This window comes from Apis cerana, linkage group LG5, assembly GCF_029169275.1.
Source record: "Apis cerana isolate GH-2021 linkage group LG5, AcerK_1.0, whole genome shotgun sequence".
In the NCBI taxonomy this organism is placed as follows: Eukaryota; Metazoa; Arthropoda; class Insecta; order Hymenoptera; family Apidae; genus Apis; species Apis cerana.
In genome coordinates, this window is record NC_083856.1 from 8,517,097 (window position 1) to 8,538,174 (window position 21,078).

The 21,078-nt window shown below is 43.4% G+C and overlaps 1 protein-coding gene and 1 long non-coding RNA gene across 5 annotated transcripts in view; one reads left to right on the forward strand and one right to left on the reverse strand.

The window, feature by feature from the left end:
* LOC133666093 (uncharacterized) overlaps nucleotides 1-21,078 on the reverse strand; it is a 62,702-nt gene that overhangs the window by 19,331 nt on the left and 22,293 nt on the right. The window lies entirely within an intron of this gene.
* The window catches only part of LOC107994434 (kell blood group glycoprotein homolog), a 64,289-nt gene that overhangs the window by 16,320 nt on the left and 26,891 nt on the right, over nucleotides 1-21,078 (forward strand). For all 4 annotated transcript variants that reach the window (XM_062074868.1, XM_062074869.1, XM_062074870.1 and 1 more), the window contains exons 4-5: nucleotides 2,399-2,506; nucleotides 15,441-15,655. In XM_062074868.1, the coding sequence (XP_061930852.1) occupies nucleotides 2,399-2,506; nucleotides 15,441-15,655 (323 nt within the window). The remainder of the gene's footprint in view (nucleotides 1-2,398; nucleotides 2,507-15,440; nucleotides 15,656-21,078) is intronic.

A 21,078-nucleotide genomic window follows, 5' to 3' on the forward strand; every position in this document is an offset into this window, starting at 1 on the left:
GCAATCGGGATTTGAGTTATCGAAGCGAATCGATCGAACTTCGACGCCGGTACAAACCGGATCCTTTCGCTGTTCGTTCATTCGTGATGCGAAATTTCGTTGGAAAGTGTTCTCCTTTCGAGCGCCGCAAGAACCCCACCATTCCGGCGCAAAAAGGCAAAGCGAAAGGGGGGAATTGTGACGTTAAACAATGGAAGCACGTACGGCAACGATCGATGAAAGAAGCACCGTTCTATAAATCATCGACAGGCCTAGCATGGGTTTACTTTGGGAAACGGTATAAATAATTTACGGAAGATAGAATCGAGCGGTAAAAACCGAGTTTCTATTCGATCTTCGAATGGGCAGTAAAGCGACTCGGGGTGTTTCTTTCTCTCTGCAAATTGGTCGGCAGCGTGTCAGGGTGGCTGTGGCCCTTGATCGCATTAAATTCTAATTCCTTTTACGGCCGCAAAGTGAGAGAGAATGAGAAAGAGAAACAGAGAGGAGAGCATAGCGCAAGAACGTATACAGCGCAGACTACAACATCGATTTTCAATCTATATCCGGCCACGAGTTTATTATTGAAAACTAAAATTAGTAGTTTCACTTCTCGAATATTCGGATTAATGAAGAAAACGACGAGAGAAAAGTTCATTATCTACCTATTGTCTTTATTGTCAGCTCGTTGCAACTTGTCTAACCAAGAATAAAAGCTGCTCCTCTCTTATCTACCACGAAAATCGTTCTACCAGCGAGAAACTTGATGGGGAGACTGGCTGATTTGAGGGGAAGATAACGAGAGATCGAATGGAAGATCGAGGGGGAGAAAATTTTTGAAGAGAGGCGGTCGAGGACGCGGTAACGATTGTACAACGATCGAATATTGCAAAAGGGATTGAAAATAATGAGGGATAAAGTGACGATAGGTGGAGATGGGAGAGGAGAAGAAGAAACGGGTGGATGTCGAGGACGATCCGGCGGGAGGTCAGCGAAAGGCTGACGGAAGGGCGGATTGGGTTGTGCTCGGTTAGCCGGTTACTATAAATATTTCATGTTAATCGATATACGTGCACACGGAAGTGTGTCATGCACGTTGTCCTGTGACTCGACACAATGCTCCACATACGGGCTGCGATCGTTGGACGAACGACCTCGACGAGTGGGAACGGAGGAAGTCGAACAACGTTCGCATGTCGCTTTCTTCTTCCTTCCTTCCCGCCCCCTCTCACCATTCTATTCCTCGATCCTGAAATACTCGCTCGTCGAATTAAAGTCGATCTGTAAATCGGTTTGAAATAGGTGAAATAAAGGACGTTAAATCTCGAATCAAACTTCAACATTTCTTGCGTTCGCTTTTGTAGCGTTAAATTTGATAGTCGAATAAAGAGAGGAGGAGAAGAAATTTCGAATCTTGATCGATGCTCTGCGATAAATTAGATCGCTTTCGTACTCGAAATTGGAAATATGGTAAAAGTCGATTTGCAAAAATATATTGTAAGTTGGCCAGTTTTGATAAGATACAAGGATAAAATTTACAAGAGAAGCGTATAAAAGAGAAGAGCGTGGAATCTAATTTAATTATCTTAATCAAAAATGGTCGACGCTCGTCCAATTATTCGAGCTAACGAAATTTCCGAACTAAAATTTCAATCTTCTAATTAAAAAACTTCGAATTACGTCGCTTTCTCGGATCCCAAGTTCGATTATCCAAAGCTCGCCGATCTTTTCATCGCGTTCCTTTCTCTTCTCTCGTTGAAACGTGAATTTTCACTCTCTCGATACAAACACCGGCGCATACATCGATTCCGTCTGTCTTTCGAAAACGAGACGCGGAGGAGGAATCCGGTTTCCGGATCTATTTCGGTGAAGTCGCCCCTTCGATCGCTTTCCGAACGTTCGCCAACCAAACGAACCTTTGCCATTTTCGAACGTTGAATGGTGCAGAACGGCGATGCTATATTCGGCCAAGTTTCAGCTCGAGATTCCCGGCTCATCTTTTTATAGAGCGACGAATCCGTGATTTATGCTTCCTCGTGCCATCGAGGTATATTTAAAGGGGACGAAAAATATTTCAACGGGGGGAAGAGTTCGCATGCACTTAGAGAACATATTTCGTCCTCTTTCGTGCCGCGTTTTGTTCCCGAATAATCGTTGATCATTTTTATCACAAACCATATCGTTCCTATCATTGTCATCTATGAATTATTCACCGTTCCAACATGTCTGAAGAATATTTCACGAAATATTATAAATTCCTCTCCTTTAAAAAGAGCAAGAAAAAAAAAATAAGCGTATATTTCTCCGATCTTTCGATCACTTGTGATCATCTTTCGAATCTCACTACAATGAACATCTTCTTACAATGTATAAAGTATTTGTAAAGATTAATAACACGTTTGAATTAATTTCTGTTCAGAGTTAATGGCGAACAAGAGCGGTCACATGGTGGGCGAGTTCGAGAAGTTGGGCCAGTTTTACAACGGATGCTTGAAATTCAGGGAGAAACCGGTGAATTTTACACCCGGTAAGTCCGATATTTAAACTCGAAACGGATGCAGCGGTATCGTGACGGACAAATGCGGCGTCGTTGCCGGAAATAACGGCGCACGCTAACGACACGTTTCCGCACACGATGCGTCACATTCGCGCTCTCCTCTCTCTCTCTGAGCTCCGCACGCGATCAAAATTGAACCGCGCATCTCCGCAACTCGTTCAAGTCCTGTTTACGACCCTCCCCCTCGTGCTCTTCCCTTGATTTTCCTTCCAAGCAGGGGACTTTCACGATCGCAATTCGACATCCCAACGCGACGGATCGCAATTTCTTTTGCGATTCGTAGGGATTTAACAAGAAGAGAAGAACGGCATTATTGGCGAAAGATTTATTTTATGCCTCGCCCGATACATATTTGTTCGGATATTGGAGTATCGAGGGGAAGGTATGGGATATTCGAGGTACAGTCCTTTCTGCGATTGGATCGAAATTTAAGCTCGAAAGAGGGAACGCGATAGAAATTCAACTCGACCCTCGTTCATCTCGCAGATAAATAAATACGAGTAAATTTTAAAAGAACCGGACAAGAGTCAATAATATCCGACCGCTGTCCAATCGAGACGACTCGATTCTCCATCCACATCTCCAATTTCGTCTGTCAAAGGCAAGAACGAGGGATCGTGCGTAACAACGATTTCTGGATCATTTTCAAATAACAATTTCGTCGATCGACCGTGACAATTTTTAATTCGTCCCACGCGTCTCCACGATTCATTTCACGGTATATTTAGAAGAAGAAGAGAAACAAGAATTATCCGGCTAGAAATATCCGAGTTGACGAAATATTTATTCAGCCCGAGGAACGTAGGCGAACGTGGAACGTGGAATAAAAATATCACGGGGAGGCGTTCGTAAATACGATATAAACGGCGCTCTGCAACGGCGAATGCGGACACGCGATGTTTGCAGGTTTGGGACGTGCATCCTCTCGACGATCGAAAATTGTTGGTTTTTATTGGCCGCGCGAGTATGAATAATCGATCGGCCGAGCGAGGGCTGAATCTCGGCGGCTGAATCCCCGCAGAGGAGGAGGGAAAAAGGGGGCGAAGAACATCTGCGCAACCGATTGAATATATGAATGAATCCGTTGCCGCGATACGAAACGCAACACGTGCAACATTGCGGACAAACGTTTCGTGCTTCGTATACTTGGGAAAAGTTGCCGCCGATTTATGGGCAAGTTTCAGACTATACTTTCATTTTTCATTTGCCAAAAATGAACGTAGATTGTTTCGATCTCGTCGTTCGGAATATATGTTTGCAAATGTAGATTGAAATTATAAGAAGAATTAGAATTGATTAACAATTCTCGAATAATGGATTTTATCCATTCGCTCGTTTTATTTGTGAGAGAAAAATATCGTTACATCGATCGGCAATTATAACTTCAATCGTTTGGAATTACATTAACTTCCGATTTACTTCCACGAGCTACTAACCACGAGCTTAAAATCTACCCTTAATTTCAATAACATGACATTATCGTTCTTCTCGATGATAAGAAAAAAAAAGAGGAAACGCATTTGTTGATTCACAGTAAAGATCAAGAAAACGTCTCTGGTCCCCTCTCTTTTCTCGTTGACGAGTAAACGACAATGGATATCATAATAATTTGTTGAAACGGGAGAAAAGATCGGCGTGAAAGGGAAGAGCGCATTTTTCGATGCGCTAATGCTTTCTCGCGTCTTCCCTTTTTCTCTTCTTCTCGCTTGCATTGTACTCTGAACGACGGGCAGAAGATGTTGCATCGGTTGAAAAAAAAGAAGAAAAGAAAAGAAAAGAAAAAACGTAGTGGAGAGAGGAGAGAAAGAGAGAGAGAGAGAGAAAGAAGCGGTGACGGAAGACGGTGTTGTTGGTGGTGGTGGCGGTGTGCAGTAGATGGTGAAAGAAACGAATTACAGGATGGGATTGCGGTCGGCTTGAGCGATGAAAAGCCGTGGAAGGAAAAAGGGAGAAAGAGAGAGGGAGAATTGCAGGGAAACAGGGAAAAACGAGCGGTATGGAGGAGAATTCGGGCGAAAGAGAGCAACCTGTGCGAGATTATTCGATGCCGCTCGGCTTGTTGGAATTGTTTCGTTAAAATCTATGTGACAATTGCGAAATCAGAAAAATCCGAGCGATACGATGGATTTTGATGCAATTCTTTTTTACAGTTTAAATTCGTTGGGATAGAAAATTTACAGAGAATCGCGAACGATACGAAAAGAACACGTATATTATACCGTTTCCAAACTCGTCCCCTTTTAAAAATCCTTCTCGGAAAATTCCGATACAACCACGCCCGGCCCAATCTTCACAACCGAATCGAAACTTCACCAACAAAACAAAACCCACGAAACCGCCACTCCGACAAAGACATTTGCGCTAACGATACGCGTCGAGTCGAGTGAAACTTCAGAGGAGGCGGTCCTCCACTCCTCCCTTCTTTAAAACAGATTCGCTATTATTTACGCTGAAATATTTTTCCGCCAAATTCGGGAACCACCCTCCAGCGAATTAATTTCATCCGAAAGGAAAGCTTGATTGCGAACAGGTCGTTTCGTGAACCGAGAACTTATCTCGTGGCCGAATTTCCGCGAACGAACGGCTTGAAAATTTTCGGAGGATCGAGTAGGAGAGAGAGAGAGAGAGAGAGAGAAAAGAGGGGGAGAAAAATCCGTGATTCGAAAGAAGAACGGTTGGTTGGTTGGCCGTAACTCTCACGTCATAGGACCCAGCACGCTTTAACCCAGAAAGTCAATGTAGGCGGTCTAAGAATAGAAGCGAGGCAATGTCGGGTAGTCGGTGGTGGAGGCGATATACGGCCGACAGTGCGATTAATCAATCAGTATCGGCGCCAAATCGTCGGACGGTGGCATTAATCAGAGATGAATCGAAGCGAGAGCCAGGTTTCGTCGAAATATCACGGTGAAATGTATCCGCGTGTATCGTTTCGTTGTTTCGACCTCGAATAGGATTTATCTTTGCTCGTTTATAAGTTTATATTTAGTATCGAGTATCGGGTAACCGTTCGATTCTTCGAAACGAATTTTTCGGTGAAAAAAAAAAATAAAACGTCGGAGATACTCGTGGATGACGAGAACCTGTTGGTCTCGTTGGTCGACGAGAGACTTGTCGCATCGCACTTGATTGTCCGTTTGAAAATACAGCGCCCGGATCGATCGAATCGAATCGTTTCGGAATGTTTGATTAAACCGTGATTAAACCGACCGCTATCGCATCCCGCCCAAATTCATTCGACTCGTTTACATCGAGCAACGATTCCACGAAAATTTCCAACGAAATTCCAACGAGTATTCGCCTTCTTTATTAGCCTCGAAGAAGAAATGACAAATGACGGAATAATCGCGTCAGGTATCGAAGAGAGAAAGAGAAAGAGCGAGGAAGAAAAGAGGAGGAGTGAATCCTCTTACCCTTCGTAATGCAACGGGTGAAACGACCACGTGGCTTTCCCCCTCCTCAGAAATCCTTTGCCGGCCTATCGTTCAATTCCACGTTAGCTTCTTAAAGCTACACGATCGATCATCGATACTCTTCGTTGACCACGTTCGTCTGAGAAGCACCGACCATTCTTTCTCTCCCTCTCTCCGTCCATTTCCGCTAGAAATGGATTCCAAGTAGCCGCGATTCGAAGAAAGTTTAAAGGAGAAATTTATAGCGGGATTGTCCTTGGCTCGTAATCTCGTTATCCGTCACGTTTGCATGCGCGCCACGAGTTCGATGAAAAAGTCTTCCCTGTTCCTCGTCCCTTTGCTCTATATCATCCCCTCTGCTTTCCAATTTACGTTTCGAATGCGTTTGCTCGAAAAGGGAAGAAATGACAGGGCTTTCGTAAATGGGAAAGGTTTTTCGAAATGCCGAATATTGTTCCACGATTTCTCGGTCCCAGGGATCGATGCTGTTTAACGCCATTTCGAAAATACGATCGAGAGATTAAGCAGAAAGCAGCGGGGCGGAAACTCGTGGACAATGCAGAGGGCGAAAGGGAGATTGATGGATTGGAGATTTGAGACTTTAGACCGATTCAGCCGTGCAAAGCGAAATTAACGCAGGTTTAGATCAATGCCTACGAAACCGGATTGCAATTGGCCACGTGTAAAGCTATTTGGAGCACAGGATGCGCTCTTTAACCTTCTCCCTCGAATAAGAAACTAAACCGCTCCTACTACCTCTTTGCCCCTTTTCTCGCTCTTACTTCTGCTCTTTGCATTTGCTCGCGCGTTTCGTTTCTTCCCTTCTCCTTGACGATTAAAAAAAGAATTTGTGGTGCACATCGAATGGAAATGCGGCTCAAGGCCGCGATACGGGCCTTGGAAGTTTGTTCGAGCAGGTCGTCGAGCGGGAAAACGGAAAGCACGCTTTGTTGTGGCGGGGGAGGGGGCGCACAACGGCCTCCCTCGGTGCATCATTCGACGTTAATTGACTGTTAAGCCGGTCGTCGGTTTTCTCTGCTGAAAATCTTGGTGCATACACGGCTATCCGTACCACACGTTGGATAATTATTAACCCACATACACGTTTCTGGGTTAATTGAATTAAAATTTTCACCAACTATATCTATATATAAAAAAAAAAAAATCCCGCTAGATGGATAGAGTTATAAAATTCGTGAAAAACGGGGGAGGAAAGGGAGTCAAAGCGAGGGTCAAAGTTTGTTTTTCGTCTGACGCGGATTTAATTGAACGGCGGTAGAATTTCATAGCCGTGTGGTGGTTTTCGGCGGCCCGTTTTTTTAAAGCGAGACCTCAAGCGTGAACGGCAACGCGGAGCGGCAAAAAAAATTCTTTCAACCATAATTGAAATTCGCAAGAAAAAGAAACGAGAAGAAAACGGAAGGGAAGGGAAGGAGGAGAAGAACGAGGTTCGAAAAACGCGGATGTCGATCGATTAGCTCGTCTCGATGGTGAAACGCGCACACACGTACGCGTCGCTTTTTTCCCTCTCCCTTCATAGAAGCCAGAGAGGCTAGTTTTTCGGGGGTTGATTCGCGGATTATGTTCGCGGAGCGAGCACTCTCGAAGCGTACGCCACGTTTGGGATGGACAGTTTGCTGGCGGTCAGCCCGTTGCCTTTTTTATCTCGCCGCGATTTGCATTCAGGGAGGAGGGGGAGAGGGAGAAGGGGTAACATCGCGCTCCAATGCATGAAACAATTTTTTTCTCTCTCTCTCTCTCTTTCCTACCCGGCGGCCATTTCCAGACTCTTCTTCCTCCATCAGATCAGATCTCTCCCCCGGTAGTAGCGGTGATCCTGGCTGCGATTCGACCAGTCTCGTGATTTATGGCGAGAGACGTTTCGAATTCTTTTTTTTTTTTCCTTCCTTTCTTCTCCTTTCCTCGTCGAAAAAGAATTTTTATTCGTTCGTGCGTTTATTTATGGACGGATCGATCTCGACCAGGTCGAAGAAATATGAGGAGTCGCGAATTAATACGAATGCAGGAGGGAGAGGAGGGGATCTCGTCGAGATATGGGATATTTTTATCGATAGAAGAGATGGATTAAAATATCGCCAGATGTGTAATAGATGGACTGTTACGTTATTATTCAGAATAGAAAGACGTCGGGATTTTTCTGATAGTTATTCCTCGTATTATTAATATTACGCGTATATTTTATGTGTTAATAAAAAGATCGAGTTTCGTAGTGTCCAGTCGAGGAGAGAGATGCACAAAGTTTGGTATTTAAAAGAGCGAAGTTGAATTGCTTTTGGCTCGCTCTTTTATATCGCTATATTACAATAAAATCCTTTCGATGGTTAAAATGCGTTCGACGATACTGTTACGTCATGAATATTGCTCGTGAATAATTTATATTTACAAAACCGTGAGAAAGTCCATTGATCACGATGGGGCAACTTTTCGCTTCTCCAATTAGCATTAAAGTTTCGATCGTCCCAGCGGTACGAATCGACGAATTGCTTCCTTCAATATGAATTACACATTGACATCGAAGCACAAGCCTCGAGTCAAGTAAATTCAACTATGATTATGATTTCTTTTCAACCGTCTTCACACGAAATTCGAACAACGATCGAGAACGATAATGCTATTCAAACTCGAGTCAAATTCAGTGATACGAATCAACGATTTCCAACCGCGAATAATTCAAGAAATTCGAACGAGCGCAACTAGACTTAAACTGACGCGAATCGAAACAACGTGAACAACATCGATCGATATAAAACTCGAAGCAAAATAAATTGAACCTCGTCGAGCGATTCACCCCCCTCGAGAAACGAGACTCGAACCGTGATCGAGATTCGAATCGACGATACTGGCTGGTGTAAATGGTTGCTGATCGCCGATGACGTCGACGCAAGAGCCGATAACGTAGCCGACAATCACCCGGATAATAATGTCAGCGGCGGATTAGCTCGGTTGTACCCGGCTGTGTGCGGGTGGGCGCGTAATTAATCGGGGAACAATTAGTGGATATTACGGGTGGTCGCGCGTGTGGTCGCGGCTCGTTTGCCAATCTCTCGGAATCGAGTCGTTCCGCATACCTCTCGCAGATGCTCGAACCACCACGCGAATCGTTGCCAGTGTCTCGAACAACCTTGGACGACCGCCTTTCTTATTCCGGAACGATAGATAAAAATAGTTAATAGGCGGACAGTAATCGATCACGCGACAGTAAGAAACGAGTCGGAAAAACTTGGCTGACGTATTCGAACATGCTGTTTCGTCTTCGATCGCGGCACAAATTATTTTCCAATTGTGATTACACGCTCGTTTTCTCGTTCTCGTTAGTTCGGGGAGGAAGCGCAGAGGTGGTTCTTCTGGAAATAAATCATTTAAGCGGTTTAAAAGCTTGGCTGGTATCGCTCTCAATAATTGTGGAAAACCTTGAAACTTTTGAGAACGGGTTGAGGTCCCATCGGCGATCGTCGTATCCAACCAACCTCGAAGGAATAATAAAACGGAATAATAAAGCAATAAACTATAGCCTTCTTCCTCCCTCGAAAATCTCGCTGTTGTTAACACCCTGTTTCACCGTCTATCATTTTAAGATTCGCGCAAGGGAAGACCTTTTCTGGTTTTGCGAAAAGCGTTTCTTCTTTCTTCACGCGGTGTTTGATCGTAGACTCGAGCTATCCCCTCGATTGTGCGTAATTATGAACGAGTCCTTGGAGGAAAAGACGATGGAGGTGGGTTTCTTTTGCGCAGCGGGCTTGATCGCGTGCGTACGATAAACGCGACACGAGGCGGTGAAAAAGCGTACACGCATGCAGCAGAATAGGGGAAACGGTTCGCGTGCGTCTTGGCGGGTCACGATCCGTGACCCACTTTTCCCCCGCTGACTCTTCGACTCTGCTTTCGAGTCGAACGTCGATCGTATTTCGATCCTCGCGAAAGGTCGAGATATTCGCGTCCCTGTTTGCTTGCGTCCAACTTCGATTATCCACGATTATTGAAGATCGACCGTGTCTCAGGCATTTCCACGTTTTCTCATTATCTCGTTTCAGGGGACGATGCTTTCTACATTTTCGTTATTGTGGCCCGCGCGCCGCTATCGCGAACGACTTTCGCCACCCTTCTGCAATTTGCTATAGAATTGCTCTTGCTTCGAGCGTTACAATGGCTGGTTGGTAACACGATAACTTCTCTCCCTCTGCAAATTTCATTTTCAAGTACCTTCTGAAGGGAGGCTTGATATTCCGGTATCTTTCGCTTGAAATCTGAACTGAGAGAGGGAGAGAGAAAGGATATTTGTTCTCGTTGGAATGGTTCGATATTGATTCCATTTTGGATTAATTGTAACAACCAAGGATAAGAGAGGGAATTGGTTAAGCTTTTCACGGTCAAGATTGCTCGCGCTTCTATTCACGCTAAATCCTACTATACGTATTACGTATATATATATATATATATGTCATCACAAAGGACTCGACTATAATTCGTGGTATCGCCTTTGTACCGGTATAGTTACCATAGCGAAGCCTGCAAACTTTCAAAGTAGTACAGCGGGTGGTATTGTCTCGAAGAAGTCGATTTCTATTTTAATCAACGGAGGGGGAGAAACGGGAGAAAAACATAATGCATAAATACCGCGTATATCTCTTTACGATGCTCTAACATCACGTATCTAATCTTTAAAACGAACAAGCTGCCGCCACAACGATTATCCCGCTCTACTTGCCGAGCCAGGACAATTTTACTCCACTTGTTCGACCATTATTATTAGCTCGTTCTCCTCGTCTACCCGTATAACCAATTCGTTCTACTCGACACAATGCGGATACTTCATTCTACTTGTCCCTATCGCGACATTATGATATACATACTTTGACATATGTTTCCTTCACTTCGATCAAGATCTAACTATCGTAACTATGCCTAATCCACCTGTCTTTGTTTATCGTTCGTTCCACTTATCACGATCGACGTATCCTTGCCCGTTCGTGTATCATAATCTACTTTATCGCCCGAGGCTGTCTCCATCCAGAGAGCTGTAACCGCTCTATTCTACTCGCCCGGCCACTGTTTCGAGATACGAGTTACGCTCCGAGACAATCGAGCCGTTTTCCCCTCCGGCGGAGGGGGATATATATACGTGGCACGATGGAACGCGAGGAATCGATTATTACCGGGCCGGCACCTGTACCATGCCGACGTGTTTCGTGCAACGGACGACGATCCATTACCCAATTAACGGGGGAAGATTAATCGTGGAGGCGGGGGTGGGGGCAAGCGTTGGGATTATAAGCCGTTGGCAAATAAGAAAACGACGAAAACGACGAGGCGAAAGTCGCCAAGGGTGTCAAGGTTGGACAATTTGGCCTCGAGCTAGCTACGTCGTCGTACGGTCGGATGATTTACTCCTACGTCTACGTCGGCCAAACTATTCCGTGCTGGAACACGGAAATTGTTCGAGTTCGAGCAATAACGGATGAAGAAAAACTTGGAAACTAAACTTTCCTCCCCTCCTCCCTGAATTTATTTATTTATTTATTTATTTATTTATCAGCAATAAATTTATCGGATATTATACGAGAGGAATAGTTGTTATATTCCGTTCCAGTGATCGATATCTAGAATAAGCTCGTCGAGAAATTGTAATAGTGGTAAAGAATTGGTTCGTGAGTTTCGACTTAGAAGAGGGGGCGGTGAAAGGAGTGTAGAATTTCTCGAGGAATACTCGACACGGAATAACTGTGGCAAGAGGGAGGAGGGGGAAAAAAAAGCAAGGTAGTACCAAAGTAGTTCTATATATAGACATCGCATCGAGGCACGTTAGAGGGTTGGCAGTTGATGACGAGAAGCTTTTTTTTAACCCCTCCCTCCCTCCCAATGTTAATGCTCGACTCGGAAACCGTGTCAAGGACAATCTCGATCGGTAGACACTTCCGTAACTTTCTTCAACTCATTGGGAAACGTGCAGTTTCGTTGGATTTGCCGGATTTTTCGGGATTGGAGGAAGGGGGAGGAGGCGTGGGAAATAGGATAGGATAATTTCATCCATCGATGGAAACTCGAGGGGGGGAGAGACAACAGGCAGGTGGATGTTTCACGAGAGTGTTCGTCAAAGTCGTTCTCGACGCGGAAGAGTGCACTTTCCCCTGAAAGCCGGAAGTTCACGTCTCCTCGTCGCTACCCAGAACTGAATGGAAGGGTTAAGGAGCGCGACAAACCTCTCGCGCCATTCTTTTCTTCTTCTCTTTTTCTTTCTTTTCTTTATGCCGCGCAATTGATTTCACGCGCTTCGCTTTCAATCGATCGTGTTTGATGCTTTCTCCTTTCGGACGAAAGAGACGGAAATTTCCATTTCTCCTTTCTCTCTCTCTCTCTCTCTCTCTCTCTCTCTCTCTCTCTCTCTGATAAAGTAAACATCGATTCGAAAACGATTCGATAATTTTATATATATACATACAACAGTAGAAGCATTCGATAATAGCGACCTTGAACAGATACGAATCATACAGTATCGATTCACTAACTGAAATTCGGTATACCATGATTCTTAAACTTCTCTCTCCACCCACGCGAAATCTTCGAGCATTCTTCAAAGGGCTCGAGAAACGAACGTTTCGCCTTACGGTTATACGTTTTGTCGTGACGATGATACACGATACAGTTGGGAAAATGGTCGATTCTCGAGGAGAGAATGGAGAGGGATGAATTAAGCCGGTCGGGCACGGTTAATTTCAAAGCCGGTAGCCGGCCGTATCCCGATTGAATTTCCATGCCTAGGAAATCGGGGAAGATTGTGGGTTGCGGAAATGGAACTTCCGGATTGTTCTCTCCATCCTGCCTCGCCCCTCCCTCCTCTAAACGCGTTTTCGATCCAACCGGCTACTCGCTCGTATGCGCGTTTCGTTAGGACGCCTCTAATTACGAACGCGAGTGAAATCAACTGCCGACCCGGCCTCGGCCGCCAGAAACGCGGAGAAAATTATCTCGTTAGCGTGGAAAGAGTTGGAAAGGTATAATACACACACATCGAGGGACCGAGAGAAATTGCGGATTTCTAAATTAAGTTTTCCAACCGCGCCGGGTATTTTATTCCCTTCCCCGGGGCGGATGACGCGTCCATCGGGGATGATAATGAAGTTTTAATTTATAGAAAGACTTTTATCCTTATCGAGAATCGAAAAAGGGGTGTAATCTCTGTTCGAGGAAATTGTCAACTTCTTCGTTTGTTGTTCCAGAGTTGCGTATTATATATATATATAGAAGATGGTGTTATGGTTGTATTATATTTTTGTAACGTGTGCGTGTAATGAAGTTTTTATCGAATATTCTCCGAGATTTTTATCTTGGAGAATTGAAAAGAGACTAACTGGTTGGATAATTAATTTCTTTATTCCTCGAGAGTTATATTATCGAAGATTCTGTTTTTGTTATATTATATTATTGAAAAGAGAATTGAAAAATGGGTGGATGGATAATTATTAACATCATTTTATTTTAATTTCACAATGAAACGAACGTTTCGTTGTTATTATTATATTGTATTATCGTAACGTAATTTTTAATTATTGAAAGAGAACGATCGAGTATTCTTGAGAAAGAAATTCTGCGAGAAAGGAACTAATTGATAAGATAATTATTAACTCCTTTATTCCTTATAAAGTTACATATAATTACGTTATTATAAAGATTTCATTCAACGTAATGGAACCAATGTTTTCTTCTTTGTTATTATTATAACATATTTTTTTAATTTTTAATCGGAATAACTTCGATTTCGAATAGTTACATTAAACTTACAAAATTTCTACGTTTAAAATTTTCGTTAAAATCCCACGTTGTGATAAACCGCGAATAAATTAATTGGCAACAGGCAAATATCAGACGCGATAACCACAAGTGCCAGCAACAATATCGATCTTAATTAAAAACTTAAAAACGTAACCTCTCTCTCATAACAAGCTCCTGCATTTCCACTATTAATATATTATAATCTTTTTCGAATAATTAAACAATTAATAATAAACAATGAATCCGAATAAAGCGAGGTATTTTCGTAAACGGAGAGATATTTTATTACGAATAAAAAACTTAGAATATAAAACTCTTAGAGAAAACTTTAAACGCGAGATGAAGGGCAGACGGGGGATGAAAAAAAAGGGAGGAATTTCGTCGATCGAAAGCAATCCGTGTATGTCGCTTGCGTCATGCGAGCATACAGACGAACAAGGATCGAGGGGGCGCAAGGAGGGAGTGGATTGCGGGTGGAGGACGCGGTGGTTGATGTCGATTTCGTACGTGCAAGAGGGGGGAGGCGCGCGCGATTGTTCGCCGCGATTGAAATCACGCGAACCTTTACTTAACGGCGAACTTGCCAGGATTTCGAGAACGTGGATATATTCACCGTGCCAAGATGCCATCTTTATCGAGCTCTAAGCTTTGCCGCTTAGTGCTTCGCTTCAGACCTTCCTCTTAAAGGGGCGAGTTTCTAATGGAAATTCTCCACCGACCGTGTATATTCGAACGTGCAATTTTCCTGGGATGACATCGGCATGCGCAACAAAAATAAAAGGGAAAGGAAAGGGACGAGTTCTGAAAGGGCCAAATTTTCTTTTCCCTTTTTTTCAATCGCTGATATGAATTATTGGCGAGAAGAATAAGTTGAGCAAAATTATATTACTTAATTGAGAATCATAATTGGTAAAATGATCACGAAAACAAGATGGTTGAACGTTTCTGATAAATAATAAATCGTAAAGCTCAGCCAACGATATTTACGAGGGACAATATTACACTCGCGGTTCGAGATGTCACTGTTAAATTCTCTTTCGTTCGTCGCCAATACGTTCAATCCAACTTTTTCAACTCGGCCGAACTCGTCCATCGACCGAACCTCTCGATTACCTAGTTTTCCCTTATTTCGTCCCACGACTCGTGACGTAATCGGGAATATCAATCGATCAAGATCGACGATCGTCAAACATAGCGAAACGCGTGACAGATTCTCGATAGCAACGTATCGAAGGTTGTCGATTCTCCCCGAACGAGAGGACGATCGTAAACCTAGATAAGATCGTTGTTGATCCATCCGTATGCTGCGCATGAACCGACGTGCTCGCCTTTTATTCATCGGTTTATCGTTGCATCCACGATGGGCCGCGTATCGACAAAGAATGGACGCGAAATGGTCGATGATGAAAAGTCGCTCGTTAAACAGCGAGATGAATATATCGGGATCTGAACTTTGTTCCACCGGATGTCGAAATCCTGCTCATTGTTGTCCGTGCTCGTCGAACAGACGCATATCGATTTTTGAATGAAAAACCTCTCCTGTTGCCGAGAATTTTCGATTATTTTTCCATCACCGTTATTCTTTCCCTTCCTCCCTTTTCTCGCGATGAATTCCGTTAGCACACGCACACACACTCTATCGTTCCATCCTTGGCGAAACCTCGTTAAAGAAAAAAGAAACCTTGTTCACGATCACTTGTTTTCAGTTTACGAGCTTTTACGCGAACTCGGGGGCTATCTACCGCCGAAGAGCATTGCACCGGTCGACATAACACCCCTAGTTTCGAGGTTGTTGAGGGTGAACGGCGCCCCCCTCTTCGACTTCTTCGTCGACGTGGATCTTTACGACCGGTCTAGATCGTCCGTCTTCTTGGATCTGCCTACGAAACGTCAAGAAGACGCTTTCTTCGCGGAGAATCCGGTGAGTGTACCCCTCTCCCCCCTCCAACATCTCTTCACCCGCACAAGTAGATCTAGCATTAATCTCTGTTACTAGCCTGTAAACGTATCTTTCAACTTTCAACTTTCGTCTATCCTCGCACGCCTATAGAAAAATGATCCCTCCTTATCCCTTCGTTCAAAGATTCGAGATGAACTTTCACTTCGCTCGTTTCACCGCTACGCTTTTCATCACTCGATGTTGAATGCATTTCCCGCACGACCAATACGATTAAATCTCTTATCGAGGACTCGAGCCAACCGAGACTCTCGAGGTCGAGGCCAACAACATTACTCATCGGCTGCTATCGAACTGCTACATGCCCAATATATATATATCTATATAAAGGGTGTATCGAGAATCACAACGAGTCAGGAGAAATAGTAGAGTAAGAATTTTTGACAGAATGCTGCACGGAAAATCGATCATAAAGTTCTTTCTATGAAGCCCGTGCACTTGAGCCCGTGCAAAGCAGCACTTAACACGACCCTACTCTACATTCTACCTCCTCAAGTGCACGTGCATCAAAGTCCGCGATCGATTTTTCTTCGAAAACAAAAAGTCTCGTTTTCGACACGCTTTTTTGACACACTTTCGCACCATTTCGTCTTGATCTTTCTTCTTCTTCCTTTTTTTTTAACATACTTTTTTATCTCTCTGCACGTACAACGTATATGCAGCAATTTTCAATATTCCACGATTTTCATCTCGAGTTTTCCGCGAGCGTGCACAACGAAATTTCTAAATCTGTTCAATCTCGGCGGCGTTCATCGATTTTGGAGGGAAATTAACGGCCGAAACCCTCGCGTTTGCATCCGTTATCGAGACTCCGGGGGATGAATACTTCTCGGCTATTAATAGATAATAACACGATTAAACGGAGGAGCCTCGGTTAATTCCTTAAAGCAAATGTGTGGCGAGTTTCGACACGCGCGCATAAATCCTTTTTTCATACAAATTTTCCTAAAGTGGCTTCGAATTTTATCATTTCGTTATTCTTCGTTATTCAATCGGCCCCCTTAATATCAGGCTTAGCCACGATTTAGCTTAAGCTAAATTTTATACGACAAGTATCGATCAAAGATGGCTTCTAATATTACGTTTCCATGATCGGAAATGTGAAAATCGCGACTCGACGAATGTTCCATCGATACAGATTGATTTAATAATTTAAATATTGTTATTTTTGAAAATAAGTTTCCCAGGCTCTTCGATGATACGTATTTCAATATGTTTATGATTTAGATTTAGAATTAATTCGTATCTTTTGTCTCAGTTCTTTCATAGAATTGGTCATCTTCCTCGTCACTCTTTCACACAGTTCAAAGGAACAATTTCAAAGAATAAAAACTATCGCCCATAAAAAGTAGAGAGATGATCATAATTCTCGTCGTTTGCTTAACCAAGTTTTCCGAAAGATTAAAAAAAAAAAAAAAATATCGGTCCCAGGATCATATCCCATCCATAAAAGGGAGAGATTAATCATAATTCTCGTCGTTTGGTTAATCTTAAGTTGAGAGAGGGTCGATATCGAAGGAGATCGTAAAAAGTTCAGGTGAAAAGACATTGAAGAGAAAAGAAGTTTGCAACTTTATCACAGCCAAGAGCGACGGGCGTTCGATGGACGTGGGTGTATCGAGCCTCGTTCTCAAAGAGGAGAACGTGTCGGGCATTAATTATTACGCCCGTTCTTTCAACCGTTTTCCAACGGTCATCACGTCGATGATCGTGTTCGGTAAACTTCGCCTACGTCCTCCAACATTCTTGCGAAATCACAATTTATTCGTGGAACACGGTTTCCATTCTTCTTTCGAGAAATAAGTATAAACAAATCCAAATATATATATATATATATATATATATATATATATATATATATATATACAATTTTAAATTAAGTCATTCGATTTTCTTGCTCGTTTGAATTGCACCAAAAGATCATCAACTTCTCGTTCTTTTCCTTCCTCTCGAGAATATTCGATTTGAAATTGAAGGAGAAAGTATCGAGAAAGATTCGTGGAGGAGGAAGATGGCGGCGAGCTACTCGACGAGGAAATTTTCGCCGACGATCTGACCGGAATCGGATTATCCGTCGAATTTTGGATGCTAATTACAAGGAAGAAGGGAGACGAAATTGCATCGGGGAAAGTTATTGGGCCGGAAGAGAGCGAGGCCGCTTTTTAGATTAAACAATCCTCCAAGCTCGATCAGGGAGAGAGACGTTGTGATTAAGTTTCTCGTTCAAGTTTCGCGATACTTTCCAACTTCCGCATTGTTCCGGGCAGGCTACTTGGAATCAAGACGGCCGTAATTTCATCATCGATTAAATCGTGGAGATCTTTCTCTCTGGAAGACTGCGGATCACACAGGGGCCGATTGCAAGCATATATAAGGAAATTCCGGGAAACGATCTCGAGGCCTCTTCGAGCGTGTCTTTCAATGCCCCCTTCGAGTGGTTTAACTTTGCCCCAAACAAGATCTCGATCTTCGAGATCCGCTCTTTCTTAATACCCAAAAATCCTTCCTCCTTCTCGAAAACGGGGAAAGTCGACGGATTCCCCGATGTTTCACGCGTCCACCATATATTTCGAAGAGGAAATCTTCTTCCAAGAATTAATAATTCCAGGGGATTAATCACAGGAGCGATAAATTAAGCACGGTATTAACCGCGGAGAATAAAATTTCTTTTTTCTTTTCTCTTCTTAATAAGAGAGGCCGAGACTTCGAGGTTGAAAATGGGGCGTTGATTCGCTGGAAGCGGCGGAGGATAGGGTCCCGGTGGATGTACACGGCTCGACGCGTCCACCTCTTTTGTCCCGGCAACCTCCTTGCGATTGTGATAAGAGCTTAAGGCCGAGAGGATTTTAATACTTGAGCTCGACAAAAGGGTTCACCGTCGTTGACGACACTTTAACTCGCCTGTTGGTCGACCGGTTGAAAAGAATGGCACATCGGGGAGGGAGTATTATTCCCTTCTTTCTCGTCGACACGAGCTTGCTAGCTCAGTTTCATCGGTGCTTCGCCTTAACGACATTCCCCTAATTCACGAGCCTTCGAAGATTCTTTTCGTGCGTCAAGTCGACGATACATTAATTTAGATATCTAATAAATCTTTTCGAATGTACTCGACGACGAGTCGCGAAACGATTTCAAAATGGCGGATAAACGGGTGCGTGGCTTCTACTCAGACAAACGTTCGGTTCGTTTTACGCTGGTAATCGTGCGCCAACCTATTTCACGGATCGTTTACACGTGGTTATCCGCGATTCGCCTTCGAAAGAAACAGACGCGCAGAGATACGAGGATTTGAAACGATTTTCGAGGGACAAGTTTAAACGGGATGCTGTAAATGAATCGGCCGTGAAGTTCGTTCCGAGTTTATCTTATTACCTGACCGAGTACCGCCGAAAATCATCCGAGTGTCACGAGGTTGGGGAGCACGTGTTCGATAATGTTCGAGCCACGAATTCAATATCGGGTTTGGAACGAGGGTCTGGCTGCATCGTGGTGAATTTCAATCAAACTGCTACTGCTACTGGCTCGTCACGAGCCAGTCGCGGATGAATAATGGCCGATTCTTGATCGACGTGCTAAATGTAGCGTAAACGTATCGTGTTATATAGATCGATATACCCGGGTCTTAAGTAGGGGATGAACGATCCAGATAAATTGACGAGATTTATTCATGATTTGGGGAAAAAAGCCTCGTTGATCGATTCAACCAAATCAACCTCGAAGAACGTCCTTCTTCGAGATGGCAAGAAGGGGGATAAAAAAAAAGGAAGTCGAGTTGTAATATCGTGGATCGCGAAGTAGTTCCTTTCTCGGGTCCAAAAATTCTCTCTTTCGCCGCGAGGCCAATAATATTTCAAACATTTTGCATTTCTTTACACATAATTTTCTCAACGTCGGCCGGAAGGGTGGCGCGCGGAACAGAAAGATACGAGAAGAGGGGCGATAAACTTTGGCCAGAAAAATAACATAAATCGTGGAAAAAGGAAAGGGGAGAATCGGGAGAGAAGCCGGAAGGCTGGAAACGAGGAGGTGTGTTTGTGTGGATGGCAGATCGGGCTAGTGGGAGGGGGAGTGATCCAGGACACACTGGAGCCAGGAATTTTAACAGGCGAGGTGTAGGCGAAATAGTTGGGGGTTGCTTGGCCGGCCGCCAGAGTTCTCGGCTCGAATCGGACAACTATTTTCCTAATTTTCCATTTCTTTCGCAGTTTGACCTTCCATCCTCTGTTTTTTTTCTTCCTTTTTTTTAAATAATCGTCCAATTTCCGAATCGAGATGAAAATTTTAAAGCCCGCGTTTGCTTGTTTCGTATGTTTCCTCCGTGTGTGTGTGTGTATATAATGTACAAAGCATGTATAGCGTAGTTTTATCCACATGAACATGAGTGTAAGGTGTATCCGCTAGCCAATTCGTAGCACGTTGTTTACTTTAAAAAACTGCGCCTGCGATGCCAAGAGTGTACCTCGATCCAATCTTACGCTACAGCGAGATTAGAGATTGTTTGCAAAAATACTCTAATCCATACTAGAACTAGAACGGACAATTAGCTGGAAAACAAGTACGGTAGATGTGTACAGCCTCTCTAGAGAGAACACTGTTCATCGTTTGCAGACGAATTTGCATGAATTTAATCTGTTCGCAGTTAATAGTGATCGAGTTTCGAAAACTTATTTGAAAATAACAGCGGGGAATCTGTACACAACCTTCTCGATTGGAAAAGAATCTACAAATATATCGTGCAAGATGAAGCGAATGAAAAAAAAAAAAGAGGGAGAATATTTTTTTTTTAACAAGCCACAAACAAATAGCCGGATAAAAGGTAAAAGGCGTGTGAATTTTGTGCGCGATTAACTACCTTAAACAAATAAACGACATCTCGAAGCGGAGAGAATTTTAATCGCGCGACTGTTCCCGTTTCGATGGTCACACATCACGTATGTATAGTTATGTGTCGTGTGGACGTTCCATTTCGTAACGGAGGGAAAGAGAGAGAGTATCGTTTCATTATGCTAACGAAATATCGATTATGATAATGCGTATGGGTCCGATTGGATCCGCGTGATACCATTGTTACGACAAGGAGGATGATACGTGATCGACCTCGTCAACGGGTTTGTTTCGAGCAATTTCTTTTTTTCTTTTTTCAGATTGTCGTGCATAAATGCAATCGAGTGAAATCGACGTTGATCTTGAAAATATTTATCTTTATTATACGACAACTGGTTAAAAAAATCACGTAATAAACACGATCCTTGGAACGGTGATTATTATATCGGTTGTGATCGAAAATTTATCCTCTTTTTTTCTTTTTCTATCTTTCTTCTCTTCATTTATTAATGCAACGTACAAATACAACGAAATATATATCTCGTTATAACAATTTCGCGTAC